This window comes from Egretta garzetta, unplaced genomic scaffold (assembly GCF_000687185.1).
Source record: "Egretta garzetta isolate BGI_Z169 unplaced genomic scaffold, ASM68718v1 scaffold647, whole genome shotgun sequence".
Taxonomy (NCBI): domain Eukaryota; kingdom Metazoa; phylum Chordata; class Aves; order Pelecaniformes; family Ardeidae; genus Egretta; species Egretta garzetta.
The window spans coordinates 139,642-158,321 of record NW_009260191.1 but is presented as its reverse complement, the minus strand read 5'-3'; the positions used below and the strand labels follow the sequence as shown (position 1 = coordinate 158,321).

The window sequence follows — 18,680 nt, the reverse complement described above, 5'->3', positions numbered from 1 at the left end:
GCACTTGAGTGACTTGTGAACGGTCACGACAGATTTATCAGCCAGACAAGCGAAGCCGGGGAGGCAACTTCTCATTCCACTACAACTAACTCCAAACTTCGCCGTCTCTTTGCACACACTTCACCCTCCCCGGGCTGAAAAGAAATACAGCCTTTAGCCCAACCCATTCCTAACACAGTCACATCCCTGCCCTCTCCATCCCTTATCATCGAGGGCAGGCACTACTTTCAAGCAGGGGGGGGCAAAGCCCTGCGTGTCTCTGATGCATCGCCTGCACCGGGCGGCTCCGAGCCCCGCACGAGCGTGGAATACGCAAGAGAGCTGCAGTGCAGAGCAGGGATGAGCCGCCCATCCCCGCTCCCTGCCCGCCGTCAGGCTCTCCTCCCTGCTGCGTACAGCGTCGATAAACCGCGGCGGCAGGATAGGATTAAAACATGATCCTGAACTCCTCACGGCACAGTCATGGATGTTTCATTAAAGGCTCATAAAGCAAAGTCATTCGGACTATTTGGCAGCTAACAACTGCTCGCCCTCATAGCAGATTTCCTGACATCGTGACATTGCCTGGTCACAACATGAACGATGCAGGAGGGAGGAATAAAGTAAAACATTTCTTTTATAGCGATTCGCTTTGTACTCGTGCATTTTTAATATCCAATGTTAAACAATGTAAGACTACTAATAAATAGTTATGACCTACCTTATACAACGCAGATGTAGAGGCTGATCCCACAGCATATGCTACCCCGATAATTGAATCGCCCTGGAAACCATCTGCATATGCCATCATTACGATTCCTGTGATTGCCATTATTGCTGCCACTATCTGCACAGACAAAGCAAAGCAATGCAAAGCTCAGTGCCATTTCATTACACGGAAAGAGATTATCACTGCGTGGGGTTTTTAACGAGTGTCTCTAGCTACTTTCTCTGACTTGAAGCTTTCTTGCTTTCCCTTAAATAGGGAAAATTATGTACGGTTGGGAGAGACGTAAAACGTAATGAAAGTGTATGCACTGAGAGTGATATGGATCTAGAGCACTGCAAATTCTCCTGGGACTGACTGAAAGAACATCCATCATCATGCATTTTATAAGCTAAACATCCACTTTGGAGATACGACTCCAAGCTCAAGAAATTTTAAGACATTACGCTCTACTCTACAACAAGAGAAAGTACTTCGCAATGCCACCAATTTGACTTGAAATGCAAACATTTAGATGGCCAACCTTCCTGGACGTCAGTCCAGGAGAATGACCCCTGTACTGTGGAACACCAGTGTACCGCCAGGAGCTCTGCATGGTATTTCCTAACAGCCCTGCCAGCTTTCTTGGACAGACATAACCAAATTTCTTTATGAAGCCTTTACCTTTGTGCTTAGGTTTTTGGCCTCATTTGAAAATCCCAGACAGAGCTTCTAAGGAGCTTTAAAGAAAGAGAACAGAAATAATTAACTACACCATATCTGAAATCCTGCATCTTGACTCCAAGGACCTTAAGGAAGTGGTAGGGATCCCGACATGTTTTATTCTTTGAAAAACTTCCCCTCTCTAGCTAATTGCCCTCAGCAGGTAAATACAGAGTCTGAATTGCAAAGACACTGAATACCTGGCTTCCATGGACTGCAGAGGAATACGTGTTTCCTCAGACCTGTGGAAAATCACAGCCCCATTTCTGAAAGATGGGGGGTTTTTTATAGAGATTTTTTTTAAAAAAATTAGTATTACACTAAACATTTTCTCATTATAAAAAAGCTGTTCACAAATGAGAGCTGGGTGTAGAGCAGAAGACGCACAAATGCAGATACCCAAACCTGGCTGCTACAGAATCAGCAGCAACATTTAAGGTTCAGACCCTGTTTGCACTCCCAGATCGCCATCAAATCACACAACTCCCCAGTGGAAAGGCAAGGCAGGCTCTCCCCACTCATACAAAGGGTGAAATGTGGTTCACCTCAATGGCGTTAACTGCTGCAAGCCCTTGGCGTTAACCTCTGCAAGCCCTGCCACACCAACTGGCTCCCAAACTCAATTGCTGAGCCAGGCAGGGCTTTTTACCTTCTTGCTCCTGCAGCCCTGGTACAACTCCTGAGCCACCACCAACAAGAGATGGATGCTTGCTTCCTGGAAAACCTCATTAAACTTTATTTAAGAAGTATTTACTACTAGACAAACCCTCACATGCTTCACACAACAGACTTCAAAGGCATCTTGAACAAATCATGTGCTCTTTTGCAGAGAAGCCTGACTTTCAGATCTCACACAGTTTTACCAGGAGTCCCAGAAAGCCCACTGATACTCACACCAAGCAGATGTGAGTCAGACTGAGGCAATAAGCCCCCAAATCCTACAAAACCTACAAAAATCCTACAACAGAGCCAGTCAGTAGAGCAAACCCATGTTCCAAGGGACACACAGGACAGGGACACATGCCTGACTCCGGTGAAGGTGTCCACGCATGGAGGACAACGGGGAACCAAGAATCAACTCCCAAGGTGGAGCCAATCTCTGAGACTGTAGGTAAAAATGTTAAGTGCTCCTAAATCCCATAGGTATCTAGGCCAACACCTTCACTGGGGAGCTCATCTCCCGGGTGCAGCTTTAAGGACTTCCCTCTCACCGTTAGCCCCACTTACCAGTAACTGAGGCACACAGGTACCCACCTTGCATTGCAGTCGCAGTGCCAAAGGCAAAGTCACAAGCCACAGCGCATGTCTATATCCCACCTTACTTCTATTTAAAACACCCAAGCTCCAACATACAATTCAACAAAGCTGCCTAGATGTCTCCTAAACCTGAAGATACCATTGATACCTCCAAATTCACCATGAAATCCAGGTCCTCCAACTTAATGACAAGGGCTGGAGTCACATACATACTCACAGGCTCTCAGGTGTAATGCAATGGTTTGATGAGATCTGGAAGGGCTTTAGAAAGAAGGGACCAGGTGGCTGCCCTCCCTTCCTTCCCAGAATGACACAACCCAGCAGTCAGGCCATCCTGGGAGGAGGGCTTGAGTCCCTTCATCCAGAGGAGGGACGTGGATCCAAGACCACCATCCCTGGACTCAGGGCTCTCACTGGCAAGCTGCTGAGGAGGACAGGAGAGCACACTGCATTTTCCAGTGCCTAAACAGGGAATCTGGCCTTCATTCCTTAAGTGAGATGGGGTGCTGGAAGACATCACCCTTTGCTGTTCACCCGCCTGAAAAGTCAGGGCACATCTGGCACATGTACCACCAGGACACACATACCATCACCCAAGATGCAGCAACGCTTATTTTGATCCCTGAACTTACCCAAGGACCTGCGAGCAAAACAAAGTTAAATTCTCTTAGAAGAATGAGTTTCAGTCCCCTTCCCTTACAGAGCTTCTCCCTCCCACCTTTGGTTTAATGAGTAGTTTGTTAGTGATATAATTGTTCTCCTTACAGCTTATCTTAGGATACAAATATCACAAAAGTCCAGAATTACACTCGGGACCTCCCAGACATCAGCACGGCCCCTCCTATCAGTTTCCAGAAGCCCCCCTTGCCCTGCTACACCGCCTGGCTGGTTCCATCTCAGGCTGCACTGTGCACCTTGCCTTGCACATAAATTCAGATGTAGCATTTTGGCTGTCAGCTGGAATATTTCAGCTGTAATATTTCAAGCAATGTCTCCCAAAAGGCAAAACAGAAATGTCCAATGTACTCATCCCCTTCTTCAAAGGGAAAGGATCAAGATTTGACTCTTTGTGCACTCATGGCTCAGACCCAGCAAGCGAGTCCTTTCCTTGTATTAGTGGAAATGAGCAGATCCATCATCCACAATAGGAGATTCTTCCTCTTGGGAAAAACACCTTCCCAGTTTGACTACATCAAACTCAGGGAGCCAATTTCCTAATTTAATCAAATATTTAGAAAGCCAGGCACTTTTTTTTTTTTCCCCTGAAACGACTGAAATGATGGACACATACAGAGCATCATCTCAGGAGACATTAGATAAATAAGACCCAACACTGGAAAACAGCGAGGACATTATTTAAGCTTCATATTCAAAGCTCTTCCTGCAAATTATCCACCACTGCATTAGCACAGCTGACCTCTGCCTAGCAATTGGCATGTGTTTGCTTTAGAAACCTGAGAGCACATCCTGCAGGCTTCTGTAGGCTGACAAGAAGAAGCAAGGTCACAGCAAAGCAAAGCTGGTTGTTGTAGCTGACACCTCGTTAAACAAGGCTTTTAATTAATGGAAGAGGGTAGTAACTTTCTTTTAGAGCCTCCTAGGTAAAGAATGAAATTAGCCTGCCTCTTTTTTTTCCCTTTTTTATCCCTGGAAGAGATGGAGGCCAACCAACACTTTACTCAGGAGCATTTTTTTTTTCACATGGAGCACAGCAGTAAATGAGGTGCTGTAGTAAAGAATCCTGCCTCCAGACTACAGCCAACCTTTTTTGGGGGAAAAATGTCTCCAAACCACTCCCCACCTACCTAGTAAGCAGTAATTCAACTCCACAGATGAAACAACCAAGGGCTCAAACATGTAAACAAATCTAAGCAACACAAGCCAACAGAAATAGTCAAATACATGAAGTCTTTTAAATACTTGTGCTTGCTCTGAGCCAAAGCTGTCTGGACTTCCAGAAGTCCCAGTGTAACGTGGCTACATTGTTAATTTGTGAGATGTTCAGAAATGTCCAAGCAAAGATTGCGGTGCAGGCAGGGATTGTGCCCTGTCTCCTTGTGCAGGGCAGTAGGTGCCCCGGGTACCGAAGGTCTACCTACACTACTTTTATAGGCAAATAGCAGTCGTTGCTGTGTATGCACTTCTCTCATGAATTCTCTTTCTCCAGCTAGCGGTTTTTTCTCTCAGGTTGGGTGCAAGCTGCTTCCCACGCTACAGCATCACTGCAAGGGCATGTGGCTCTCGCTGCACAATGCACGCTCCGGGTAGCTCAAACGCAGCCAGGGCAGCAGGACCTCTGCACAGAGCCCCCAGCAGCACTTCTACAGCTCCTCAGCACTTCCACGGGCCAGATTATGCCCTACCATAAGGTGGCCGTCAAGACAGGTTTGTCTTTAGACAGTCCATCTGAAAGTCCAGCCCCCCAGCCTGTCCGGCAGCGGCTTTTCGGGGTGTGCAGAGCGGCGTGCTGGCACGCAGCTGGGGGATCGGAAATCTTGGAGACGGCTTGGAGACTGCCCGCAGCAACACCAGGCGGGCAGGGAGCTGGCGATGCTGGAAATCGGCTGCAGAGCTGCTGAGCCTTGATGGCTGCTGGTTCTCAAGCCCAGGCGGATGAAAGCTGTCTCGGGCACACAGGCGCCGGCTGCATCCCCACCGCCCGTGTGCCGCAGACGTGCCCGACGGCTCTGAAGCTCTGACAGAGCTGCTAGGAGCCAAGCTCCTTTGAAAAACTGGCTGTGCTCCTGGGTGCCAAGGGCTTTTGCAAAAACACTGGCTCAGAGTATGTGATTAAGCCCTTATTTCTTTTCATCCCCTCACCGTCCAAATAACCTAATTACACTTGCTCTCTGAGAGGCTGGGGGGGGGAAAGCAGTAGTGGCATTCCAAGAACAAAAGGCTGGGTCCGCGCTGCTTTGTCGTATTTTAGTTCTCAAACACTCTCCTGCGTGGTTATTAACATCATTAAGTGTTATTCTGGCAGGAGGGCTGCTGGAAAATGCTGCTAATTACCTTTCCAGCACTGTGCATCCAGAATCTGCCAGTTAGCAGCAAAACCAAGGTTGGTTTTTTTTATTTTTTCTACGTGCAGGATTTGCTGTTCACTTCTTCTGCCAGGTTTTTCTTGTGCAAACCTCACGGTGTTTACCACATTAATACTAATGCATATTTATAGCAACTTTTTTTTTTTTTTTAGTTAGTGAAAAATAACTAATAACTGAAAATAGCTTTAGTATTTTTCATCTAGGTTTCTTTAAGAGAGTAGGCTGGGAAAATACAAGAGTTACACTTCCTCTTCTAGTAAAAGGTTGCTTTGAGACATAAATTAGCTTAAAGGGTACAAAATTTCCCATTTTTCAGCTGCAACCTGAGAAGATCAAGGGGCAGAGGAGGGAACTACGGCCTCCAAAGTTACCATTCCTGTTAATTTCTGTAGAGAAGAACTGAGGATTTCAAACCCCGCTTACTCTTTGAGTTAGTCATCAGCAGGCTGAGGGCAGGTCACATTCACCTGACGCATCTATATTTTAAGTTGTATATGAAATAGATACCCAGATGTCTGGCTTTAGCACTGCCAGGTGAAATGTCTCTGTCCTTACCTTCAAGGGCTCTATGGCTGAGGTCTGGGAAACACCAGTTCACCTCCTCGCCTCTGCCTGGACAGGACCGACCCTCTGCTGGGCCAGACTAACAAAACCCTGCTGGCAGATCCCTACCCAAGAGGTCACTTGCGTGGTGGCACGCATGTCTGGAGGTGCTCAGGCCCCGTGCCATTACTAACTGCCCAGCCAGCCCTGTCTCACCAGGAAATTAGAGGAATTGTCTTACTTTAAAGAATTTCCTTTTCCATTCCCAAACCACAAGTACAGAGCTCTGTTCAGCGTGCTGGTGGCTGCTCCGAGAGCTGGATCAGATGCCTGTGGAACAGGACGCCTTTTCCTTTCATTTCTGAACTCTTTTATCACACTATTAATCAAAAAAAGCTGCTGCGCTCATTTTTTAAAAACCAAACAATCCTGATCAATCACGCTTTCTGTGAAACTTAAACCCGATTGCTGGTGGCCCCTTCTGGTCCTAGGCATCACACCTCGCCCCAGCCAGTCTCTAATGGAGTTCAAGGCTCTTGATAGTTTGATCAGGATTGTACCCAACACGACCATTAGGCCTTGAGCCATTTCAACGGGGGAATCTGCATCGGCAGAACTGGCAGAAGGCCTAGCTAGTCCTTAGCCAAGGTATAAAGTCAAGTTTAAATTGCTGTGTATTAGGAGATTTGTGGATGTAAAATTACAGAAAACATTCTTGCCTTCCCCCAGATCCAGGTACACATCATTTCGCTCGAGTTCTTTTTTTTTTTTTTTCTTTTTGCAGGGTCCATATTACCGCCAGTGAGTCCTGTAACACTTTAGTGCAAAATACACCTTCATGCAAAACAGTTGCTGTCCCTTTTAAACTGCATTTGGCACATGCGCATGTGTAGTCGTTTATGGGCATGTAAAAAGCAATAGGGTGGCATAAGAAAAAAAACATTCCATATTGAAAAGAGCTATCTACACAAACAAGGAATAAAATTGCTTTGGTTAGAACCTAAACATTTATCACTAAGTTTAAAATAAAATCGACTGTACTTCAGCACTGTTACCCAAGACAGAGTAGGTTTATGTGAAACTGGAAGTCCTCCTATTCTAATTCATCAGATTACACTTAGCTGTAATAGCTTCTTGAAATTCCCACACTGTAATACCTCTGGAGCCTGAGATCTCTATCTGATACTCAGGCTTAGGTTTGCATCATAAAATTAAATGAGAAATGGTTTCATGGTATATACATACCATAATGCAGCAGTACTATGGCAGCACAATAGCTTATGGATTTAAGGGCAATTATGAAAACAAGAGAGAGTTGAAAATCAGGCATGTCATTACCCTTGCTCCCATGAACCTGTCTTTCAGCACAATCCAAGAAAGCAAGAAGACAAAAGCTTTGTTACAACAGAATAGGGCAGAGACGTCTGTGGCTGTCAGCTTCTTTAAAGCCAGTAAATACAGGTAGTTAGTCAAAGTCCACAGAATAGAAAAGGGAGCAGTCCTTTTAAGAAAGATTTTCAGCGTCAGACCATCTTCACCAAAAATCCGACTGCATTCCCTATGAAAAGAAAAGAGTTTAAAACTCAGCCAGGATTTTCCTTAGCATTCACTCCAGCACAACAAACATTCATTAGACTTTTATCGCATTCAAGTAAGTACTTTTCCTAACTACTCTGCACCCCCCTAAGAATCTATTGTTTAATTTGCATACAGAAAATAACCTACAATCTTCTTAAAACAGCAATTTTGCAAATAGAAAAGAAGTAACTTACCTGGAATAATCACACTCTATGCAACAATAATCCCAGGGACTCAGGCACAGAAATGAAGGTTATCTGTAACGCACCGACAGTTCTCAGACTCTGCCTTCGAGGCCATGAACAGAGGGATTATAACTGCAAATTTTTTTTTTCTCTGTAGCTTGACAATTTTTTTTTTTTGCTTTACTCCAAAACCCACCTTTCTTCTTATTGAAATATATTCTAACGCCAAGTAAGCTTTAAGAATTGCCTAAAGATACTCAAAAATACTGCCAGACACATTGCCACGGTGGGAAAAAAGAGCCACTGGCCAGTGAGACTGAGCCAGTCAAACAAGAGTGTAAGGGAAGAAAGGAAAGGGGAAGGGAAGGGTATTTAACAGCTGTATTTTATTATACGGTGAAAAGCTGTGCTGGCTTGGAGGTGCTTCTTTGCGGACTAAATTGCAAAGAAAATCTCTAGCTTCCCAAAGACCGCGTCGCACACAACTTAAATGAGCTGTTTCCTTCTGAGGATTTCATGAAAGAAGGGTTGGCTCAGCAGATGCTGCTTGTGGGGACAGCACGCCTGTGCAAAGTGGTCCCTGCGTGGGCTAGGAGGAGATGAAGCATGCAACTTGACCACAGGTCCATCACTGCACCCCTCCTGAAACATCCCTACCTTTCCCAAACTGGGAAGGGCAGTTTTTAGCAACTCCACTCTCTGTGCTCCTGGTTAAAGCTATTCCTGAGGTATTCCCGGTACGCTTCATTTCCTGACATGGCAGGCTCTTGGACACCTCTGTTTAAAACACGAGAGGTCCCACGAGTGAATGCTTCACCTAACCGAAACACCAACGGAGCGAACCAAGGTACCATCAAACGGCAACTCATCCTTACGTGGCAATATTCAGGGACTCATCTAAATGCCATGAGGCCTCGGGGCCCCAGAGTATTCACAGCCAAACATGGCTGTGTTTGGAAGATTGCTAAACCACTAATTATGTAGAACTAATTTAGTAACTTCAAAGAATGCACTGCAATGTGAAGTCAAAAACACTTGTTGTTTGGGGGTTGGTGGTGGCGATGCAGTAATTACCCTGATTTGGCTTTGCCTTTGAAGACAGAATCGTTTTTTGGTCTCCTAAACCACTTTTAGTAATTCTGGGGAATTCTGCTGTTAAAAATATTGCCGTTTTTTACTATTAAAAATGGAAAGCATCACTCTCGTTTTGAGGAAAGTAGAATAACATCATCTATGTAATACATGAGATCAGATCTGCCTTACTTAATAACCATTCATTCCCTGCTGCCACTAAAATGAGCTGGGGTACAAAGCAGTCATTTCTGGCAATAAAACATGCCTTTCTCAAACTCTGCCAGGGTGTCCAACAAGTTAACGCTCAGGCAGGCAGATCTGCTAATTATCTCCTTCACTCTGGTTGACCTAGACATGCTCAGAAGTCAGCCTGTTCTCCACAGACCGGAACAGAAATGCTACACATAGAAAGCAAATAGCTTGTATCATTTATCTGAGACGTAAAGCAAATACTCCGTGAAGCAAATTAATTAATACTTAAGTTTGACCATAGGCTTTTATATCACTGATTTCAACAGGAGTAAGGGTGATGAGTTTCCTTTGAGAATGGATTCGCTGGTAGCACAGATTTGAATGTTGGCTGACATGCAGATTTAGCAGTTTACGTTTAAAAGATGTTTTTCTCCCCATGAGACTTAGGAGGATGCAGAGGGTGATTCTGAGTTCAGACTACATCTCACTTCAGGGCAGGTGGCCTCTGACCTGGACGCACCGTGGCTGTGACACCATTATGGGACACCAGAGCCAGGATGCCCCATCTCTGGGCAAGAACAGATCTGCAATGTGAACTACAGACCTGTACGGAGCCTGCTCTCTCCAACCCAGTGGGAATTCTGCCATCGGTTTTGATGCATGATTGGATCATTACACTGTTGTAAAACCAACCTGTCTCAGAAGCTGTCAGGATCTGTCTTGGAGGAAACAAGCTTGTGCTGTGTTAAAACAAGAGAGAAAGGTGCTTGGGCTGCTTGCAGCAATGCAGGGCGCAGTTAAGTACCCCAGTGCTATGCTGATAGCATACAAAGGCAACAGCAAAACCATCTGAGCTCTAGTGGGGCCTGCAAGGCAGCAGGAAAAGCTGGTCTACAAATGTGCCATGCGAAATTATACCCCTGCCATCCATCGTGGCCCCTCATCGTGGCCAGGGAGATGCTGGGAATAAGCCCAGCGCTTCTGCTCCTCCATCCACGGGGAGGGTGGGTAGCTTCCAAAGCCAAAAAGTGGGGGGTGGAATGCCAAAACGGGTGAGGTTTTCTAGTCCTGCAGATCGTGGGGGGTGGAATGCCAAAACGGGTGAGGTTTTGTAGTCCTGCATCTGGGATGCCTGCACACAGACAAGCTCACAGCAGAGTCAGGAGGATGGAGTCTGAAGTGCCCTGACTGGGAATCCTCGGAAGGATGAAGCCTGGGTGATTATTGTATTACTCCTGGTTGGATGGTGTGGGCTGGTCAACTATTTGGGAGGAGGCAGCTGTGCCAATGCTGCAAATGTCACTTATCTCTCAGTTCCCAGGAGCAGTGGGAGGGATGAGCACAGCTTCACAGCTAGGAAAAGAAATCTGGAAACACTTCAAAGGCCCCAGGCAATGGAGTGTTTAAGCAGATGGGACAGCCTCCATCACACACAGCAGCGTACAATGACCAGACCAAGCAGGGGCCAGCAGTTCCTCACCTCTCAATTAAAAATAACCGGCAAAGACTTGTGACATGGCTGTGCTCAGCGAGACAGAAACCTGATGAATTCACCTCCGTGCCTAGGAGGACTCCATGAGTAATGCTCAGCAAGTGAGGAGATAGGAAGAATACTTTATTTTCCCAGTCATGGCTACAGCGGATTGCCTCGGGCTTTGTGAGGGTTGGTTGCTCAGTGGTTAACTCAGCCTCTTTGGCATGCAACTAAAATTAAACTTGCAGGAGTCATCACATGACAGTGATTAAAACCCTGGGCTCAGGAGAGATGGCTCCATGGATCCCTCCCCATACAGATAGTATCTGTAGGCTGTTGACTTAAAGGCAGAGACATATCTAAGGGCAGCTGACCCTGAAACTGACACAAACTATTTCCAAATGCACAAGAAGTCTATTTAAAACTTGCCCTCTAACATAAATAGCTCTTTTTATTTGCAGGTAGCCCTCAGCCATCAGCTCTGGGCAGCATGCCACACTCTCAGGAATTACAGCACCTCAGGCAGTCATGTAGCTTTGCCTCTGGCACCCCCTAAATAGCTTGCGTGCCTCTTAGTTATTCCGATGCCAGCCCCTGCAGAAGAATGGGTTTATTCACCCCTGACGCACAGCAGCCTCTGGAGTGTCATGCAGCAGCTGGTTTTAAAACAGCTTACAGAAAAAACAGAGCCAAGAGACGCTACCTGGGGTAACGTGAATACGGCGAATGTAATTACATCACCCAGATTAAAACTTGGCAAGGCCACCGGTGACATGATGGTGGCAAGAAGCACCACGGGACCTTTTTGTGAGCACAAGTTGTTACCATGTCATTTGGTCCTTCTATCTAAATGATGGCATCTGCTGCAATAAAATATCTTCCAGCTCCATTTCAGGAAACAGACACCAAACAGAGTAACGGTGGTTAAGCAACCAGTGAATTGTTTTCCAGGACTGACCGGGTCTGAAATTATGGAACAGCCTGGCCAGCTGTATGTGTGTGCTCAAGAGCTGGAGGAAAAGGAAAGGGAACTGTGCGTGAACCTTCCACATTAAGCAGTGCCTGGCTTGGGGGGCAGCACCACAGGAATGCTGTCTCCCAACAGGAATGGTCCAAGGGAAACCTTGGTTTTGTGCTGCTGGTCTTCCTCCCTACTGTTGAGCTATTCAGGGTTGGAGCAGCTTCAGGCAACAGAGATCCTCACCTCTCCTCTGAAAAGCCCTTTGGAGTGAAGTTCTAGATTTGCAGTGCTATTCTGCAAGTGGCTGAGGAAGCTGGACTGAGATGGACATAGATGGAAAGGTTTGTAGGTGACAAGCTTGCCGATGACAGATGACAGCAAATGTCAGCCACTGATGGCTCTGTTTTTACTTCAAGTGATGCTCACATCTTGTTATCCTTCTTGCTAGAAAAACAACTCTTCCCAACGTGTTCATATTTATTAAACCCACACGTACCAACACTCTTCCTAGCCAGTGCCTCAAGGCTGCATTGCGCCTGCAGGACTAACCTCAGCTATTACATAGTGGATATATTCTGTCAGAAAGCTGCTGAATGTCACACTGTTCATCCTTGAGAAGCCAAGACCGTGGATGAAGAGGCAAAATTTATTGACACTGAAAATATCATCCACCTATTCCAAATCATAACTCTATTAGATTCCTACATCAAGTCTGTGGAGTGTCTTCTGCTGTGGTAAATACCGGCAGGGTTAGATTTCCTAGGGCTGAGCTTACTGAGCTACAGATCATTTTATTCACCACTAATGCAAGGAGTTTCAAGTTCTTTATGTGGGACATACCTTTTATCTACAATACTGAGGGGATACCAAGAGCGGTATCTTCTGCCTCAAGACAACCATGACACTGTACTGAAATGTAGCAGGGAGGTAATAACCATGGGTTAGTTTCTAAGACCACAAAATTTAATCTCTAAGGTAAAGTGTGAAAGGTAAGAAACACACAGTTTACAATCTCAAAGATGATAAACCTTTCAGAAAGCCAATCTAAAGTTGAAGATTGAGACTTCTATCCTTCCAAGTGGGATTTATTAAAGTAACAGCGGCTCTGTACAGCTTTGCCAGCCTGGGGCAGCGCTTGGCAAGTCATTCGCACGATCACTGATCTCTGCCAAGATATCACAGACACTGTTTGTTCTGATCCACTGGGAATATCTGCTGGACAAGATGTCGTATGTCTTTAAAGCTCCTAGTGAGTAACTACAGCCTCCAGAAACACAAAGACAAATCACCTCTGGACTCTGAGGCAGGCCTGGAATCGCTACAGGACGGGCTTTATTGACAAGAATTAGCTACACCACAGAAATAAAACCAGCACACCGAAGCAACGAGAAATCTCACAAAATGTAATAAAGCGCCTTGGAACAGGAACAATATCAAGAACACAAACCAAGGAATTACACAAACAATTGATCTAGCTTTGGAAAGAACCTTGTTCTGAGTAGGAGGCTGGGTTAAATGACTTCCAAAGATCTTTTCTGAACTAAATATGTCTATAACTCTCTGCATTTAAAAATGACAAATGATGCTTTTCAATTCTTTATGTCATCAGAAAATCAAGCGCTCATCCTGGAGAGATGTCTGTACCAATACCCAAACTGAGTGACTTTGGCTTGCCAAGTTATAACACGGCACAGACCAAGCAGCTGGTCCCCATCATAAAGTCAGTATTTACCAGTGGATACCTCCTTCCTGGGATGTGAGTTCCCGATATATCTGGAGTAGGAAATACCCTGGAAGATGCCTTTCCATTGGCTCATCAGCTCTAACACCAGTCTCCTCTTTCCACATATTCACAAAACTACTTCACATCTCCATGTGTGCAGAAATTCCTCTGGGCGTGCAAGTGTGTGTCCTCAACTTCAAAAGCTGAACTCCTAATAGCTTGGGAAATGTATCAATTATTTAAGCATACTTCTATTATGCATTGCCACAAATGTTTTGCCCAAAATTTTGCTCTGATGGATATGTAATCAACCAACTAACTGCAGAGGATCTATCTGCAGGGATATTTATTCTCACCTTCTTCCTTATCTGCTGTGCTTTTGTTATTTCTTTGCCCCGTACCCAGACGCCACGCCAACACTGTTAATGTTCTCACAAATACTCCTGCAAGAATCTGAATGAAGGCATCATTAACGTACAAAGCACCAGGGTTTTCAGAGAAGCAGTTAATTAAGTGCAACTGTTCAATTTCAGTCACGCAGATTTGACAGAAATGACAATTTAGGGCCAAATTACATCCCAGATCCTGGCAAAAGCAGGCAAGGGAAGAATTTGGCCCTGCAACTCTCCAGCCTGACAGTCACAAATTGAATTCCCTGTGTGCTCAATGACAGCTGGGCTGAACCCTCTGTCAGCGGGAACAAGGTACGGGCCACCCGCTGGTTAATACCTTGCAGAACAGACAATTCTGCTGAAGTCAGTAAGGTTGTTTCCAAAGCAAGTCTGCACTGGAGTAACAGAATTGGGTCCCAGCTCAAAATTATCCTGTGAATTTCTTCCCTCCATGGGCAAGGTGTGTTATCCCGTGGCAAGCTGAATTTAGCTCTATCCTTTAAAGCAGCTTCTACTTCGCTGCCAGATTGGTAGAGTAATGGAAGTGGAGGAGGAACTGTGAAATGAATTGTCCCAGAAGTTGGGGGTACTTCCAAGCCCTGAGGACAGGTTAGATACAGCTTTCTTAACAAATGGCTAGGGTGAAGCTAAGCCAGCCTGGTCCTGCTGCAGTGCTGGTAGTTGGACCGGCTGATCTCTTTGGGTTCCCCTGCAACCTTCTATTTCTATGATTTCACAGTGGCTACTGAAGAGGGATGTATAAATTTCCACCCCTGCAGACCAATGTTATAGTTGTTAGTACTATGGACTCCTTTGCACTTGAGGTTGACTTCAATTACAACACGCAGCCACATGGCATAAGGAAAGGCTGGGGTGGGTCAGAGAGGCGTTTTCCCCTGGCTTTCGCAAGACAGAGGAAGATGTATTTCCACAGGGAGCCTCAAAGAAGATGGGTTTAATTCCTACCATGTGCAAAAGAGAGCAGAGAAGGCTACTAGGATGATCTTCCTCCATGCTATGATCCAGCAGGAGGAGGAAAGCACAGTTTTCATCCTGCTATTCTTGCAGAGCACAAGCCATGGTCTTCCTCATGGAAATCACCTCCTTTGAGCACCTTCTCAACTATGAGTTGTTTTGGTTGGACTTTACGCTACCGTTCTATCTTAAATGGAACAGAACAGATTAAATAACGGCCAGTGGAAGCTTGATGCAGAGATGAACACAAAATATAGAGATATTAGATAATATAATAACAAGATTATAAGCAAATTGACCTTTTTATATCAATAAAAAAATCCCTCTAACAATCAATTATCCATTTATTCAAGCATGTATCATTCGTTTGTTAGCCTTCTGTAAGCTATTTATGAATGAGATTTTCTGCAGCATGACCTTCCCTCTGCCTTCTGACACCATGGGTCAAACTGAGAAGCACAGGGATCTCAGACCACAGAAATAAGGTTCTTTAAAGGGATACTGCCACGATAAAGCCTACCTGAATTTTTTGATTGGAGACTGCTTTTCCTGCGCAGTTGCTAGGTGCCCAGAATAATAAATGGGGAAAATCATAATGTTCCAGTTTGTTGAGAACCAAGTCATGAAAAAAGGACAGTCAAAGGTCTCATACGTGATTTTGACAAACTGCGTGGTCCCGACCCAGGAGGAAGAGACAGACAAAATGATCAGAAACCTCCAGATAAGCTTGAGAAATGTGGATGTGCAAGACTGGCATCGTGTCTGTCCTTCAGCTTCTTGGCTGCTGCTCTCCGTGTGCGTTTGTGTTCCTTCCTCTCCTGGGAAAAAAAAACCAAAATAACCAGAAAAAGAGAAGAGTTGTACACATAATGAACGCATTCAAAACAATTCTTGCCTTCTCCCTAAAATCCCTCTATTCCCCACAAACACTGAAATCCTGCACAGAAATACTTCAGTAATACCGTCTTTGTCATTTCAAGGGGGCAGGAACAAAATACAAACACAATGCAGAGACCTGAGGTAGCAGCATTATGGTTAAGCTGTTGCCACTGTTTGCTTTATCAGCTTTTCTTTTCTTCTGTCAGCCAAACCTCTAGAACAGAGCTACATCCCTTGGAACCAACTACATTATAAAGGCAATTTCTGTGCCTGTGTGCAACATAAAAGCTCTCTGAGCCTGTACATCTGAAGCCAGGAACAAGTTGTTATCATTCAAGATTTTAACTCAAGAATCACTTTTTTTGTTTTTTTATCTGCAAGCTGGGAGGGGAAAAAGAAACAGTTTGGTGAACCACAGTGGATACTGAGAAGCACTAACACTGTTGCCCCATGAGCTTATGTCGCAGCATTAAGCTCCAACCATTTACCCCATTAGACCATACCACATCGCTTTGATAGAAGAAACAGGAGTTCCTTCTAAAAATCTTGACCTGCAGCTATTCTCAACTATTACCACCAATTATCTGTCGCATCAACATATGATGTGATATACCTAAGAAACAATACAACTGTTCATGTTAACAGAAGCTATAGATCATAGAATCATAGAATTGTCTAGGTTGGAAAAGATCTTTAAGATCATCAAGTCCAACCGTTAAAGTCCAACATCAAGTCCAACTGCAGATCCACTGCAGTGAGAGCATACGCTGTCCTACATTCAACTTAAACGTGAAAAAGGCACCCTTTCAGACTCAGGTTTACTTTCCTTTTATATTACTGTTTCTGCTAGAGCCATAAAGAAATGTCAATCTGAGGTTCAAAGTTATTACATTAGACCAACATTACATTTAAAAACCGATTCATCATAGCAGGGAGTGCATTTGCAATCAAGAATTTTCCTAACCAGGGCATGAAGCTTTTTGAAATTGTAATTGTATGCTCTATTTTTCCCCTAAAAATAATCAGTATTCAGTGCCTCCATTGTTTAGTGGTGAATCAAGAATTTAAATAAAATTACAGGTTTATTAAAAACATGCAGGGGATAATCAGGCACAGCTCTGAAAAGGCAAGCATCATTTTAGCATTCTCTCTGGCTGCTGAGAGAAAATAGATATTTTTATGGTACTAATAATGACTGACATCTTCTATTAAAAGGTAAATTACAGTTTATTTGCAAGTCAGAAGGGCTTAAAAAGAATGTATTATGTAACATCCATTTGCAGGTTTTCCCGCTAAGCAAAACTACCATGCAATTAGTCCTTCTTCAGCTAACAGTTAAAATAATCGCACCACGATAGAAGACTAAAGCACCTTTATGCATGCTTTCTATTTTTCAATTACCAAATAACTACGTAATTGCTGTTACTATGCATGACACTACCATTAGCATTCAACTTAGATTTTACAGTCCCAGGTTTGAATGTTAAGGAAAGGCACAGCATTACACTTGTTGGCAAGTCCTACCTTGGATTAAAAAACCTATGGAAGTTTTAGCCTGATTAAATGTACAGTAGGGAGTTTTTGTAAGTGCTTAATGAGTAGGGTTCATCCCATGTAATGCAGTTAGCAAATAATTGTGTATTCAGACTAAACACGTTGTCTAGGGCCCCTTTATATTTAATGATAATGGACAGGCGCGGTGAGACGGTAGCTGACTTCATCCTCATGTATCTAAGCCTACTGGAGGTGCTTATCTCTCCCTAGACTAGATATTTACAGTTATTTTAAGTGAAATTGAGAAGGATCCCCAGCCAAAGTGACATAGTAGCTTGTTGCTTTCAAAATCCATAGGATGTGCACACCTAAATCTTGGCCAAAGAATCAAAAGGATGGATAAGAAATATCTTTAAAAAGAATTACAGGGCTTGAACTCAAAGACACATGGCAAGCAGGCACACAATTCATACTAAATAGGTTTAAGGATTTCCAAGTCACGAAGCTGGGGCTGGACTGAGCTAGAAAGCAGCAGTTGTGTTCAGATACCGAATGATATGCTAATGAGGATAAAACAAATTGATCAGCCAAAGTGGTTGGTAGGTAGCATTTTACAGTTAGCAAGGTGGTAAAAATCCTTGGTGTCTGCATTTAGTGATGTCTGAAACAAACCTACCTTACCCTATCAAGAGCACAGAAACAATCTGAGAACTCAACAAGGATTAAATGAGAACTCAACAAGGATTAAATGACATGGAAAGAATGTGGATGACACAGCAGGTGACACATGGAGATGGCACTGGTTAATGGCAAACTGTGTTGACAGGCAGCTAGCAGAAATACCCCTGCACGGTCCTTTTGTCTATAATGTAATTCTTGGTTGTGATGTCTCTGTGAGAAGATGGTAAGAGAAAAGCCTTTTGCTTTCATTTTTCAGAAGAGCGTGATAAGGAACACCAAAACCTACAGCTTTTCTTCCAAATTGTTTTGACTATTTGGCAACTACATGCCTGAAAATATTCTTTATATTATATCTACCTGTCAGGTCAGTCCTACTCAGACCTCACGGATGAGGAAAGGAGGATTAGGATAAAAAGGGAAATCAAAAAATGCAAAATAAATGTTCAGAAGAGTATGATGTCAAGGCACTACTCTCTTCTCAAATGGACTAAAGTCCTTTCTCAGAGAAGATGGATTCTGATTTTGGATGTACCCTAGTGCCAGCATGCACAGAGTTATTTCAGCCTGATACCTGCAAAAATGAGAATAAATTGGTTTTCTGGTATCTTAGGTATGATCTTTACTGCAAAATGCTGTCTCATCCACTCTTTGCAGCAGTAATCACCTCCAGTATTTTCCTGAGGGTTTCCATCGAAAGAGTACTCCTGGAGTACGAGATCCCTCCATTTTCCAACACAAGAAGAAAATGGCTGACTCTTGCTGCCATCAGCAGTGAAGTGACAAGAGGAAGGTTCACCTCCCACAGTTCCAGTGGTGCAAG

At 44.3% G+C, this 18,680-nt stretch overlaps 1 protein-coding gene across 1 annotated transcript in view; it reads right to left on the bottom strand.

Annotated features, from left to right (window-relative positions):
• The window catches only part of SLC35F4 (solute carrier family 35 member F4), a 38,786-nt gene that overhangs the window by 4,669 nt on the left and 15,437 nt on the right, over positions 1 to 18,680 (bottom strand). Inside the window, exons 3-5 of the mRNA XM_035897526.1 lie at positions 15,327 to 15,624; positions 7,591 to 7,810; positions 701 to 826 (exon numbers count right to left, since the gene is read on the bottom strand). Of these exons, the coding sequence (XP_035753419.1) occupies positions 701 to 826; positions 7,591 to 7,810; positions 15,327 to 15,624 (644 nt within the window). The remainder of the gene's footprint in view (positions 1 to 700; positions 827 to 7,590; positions 7,811 to 15,326; positions 15,625 to 18,680) is intronic.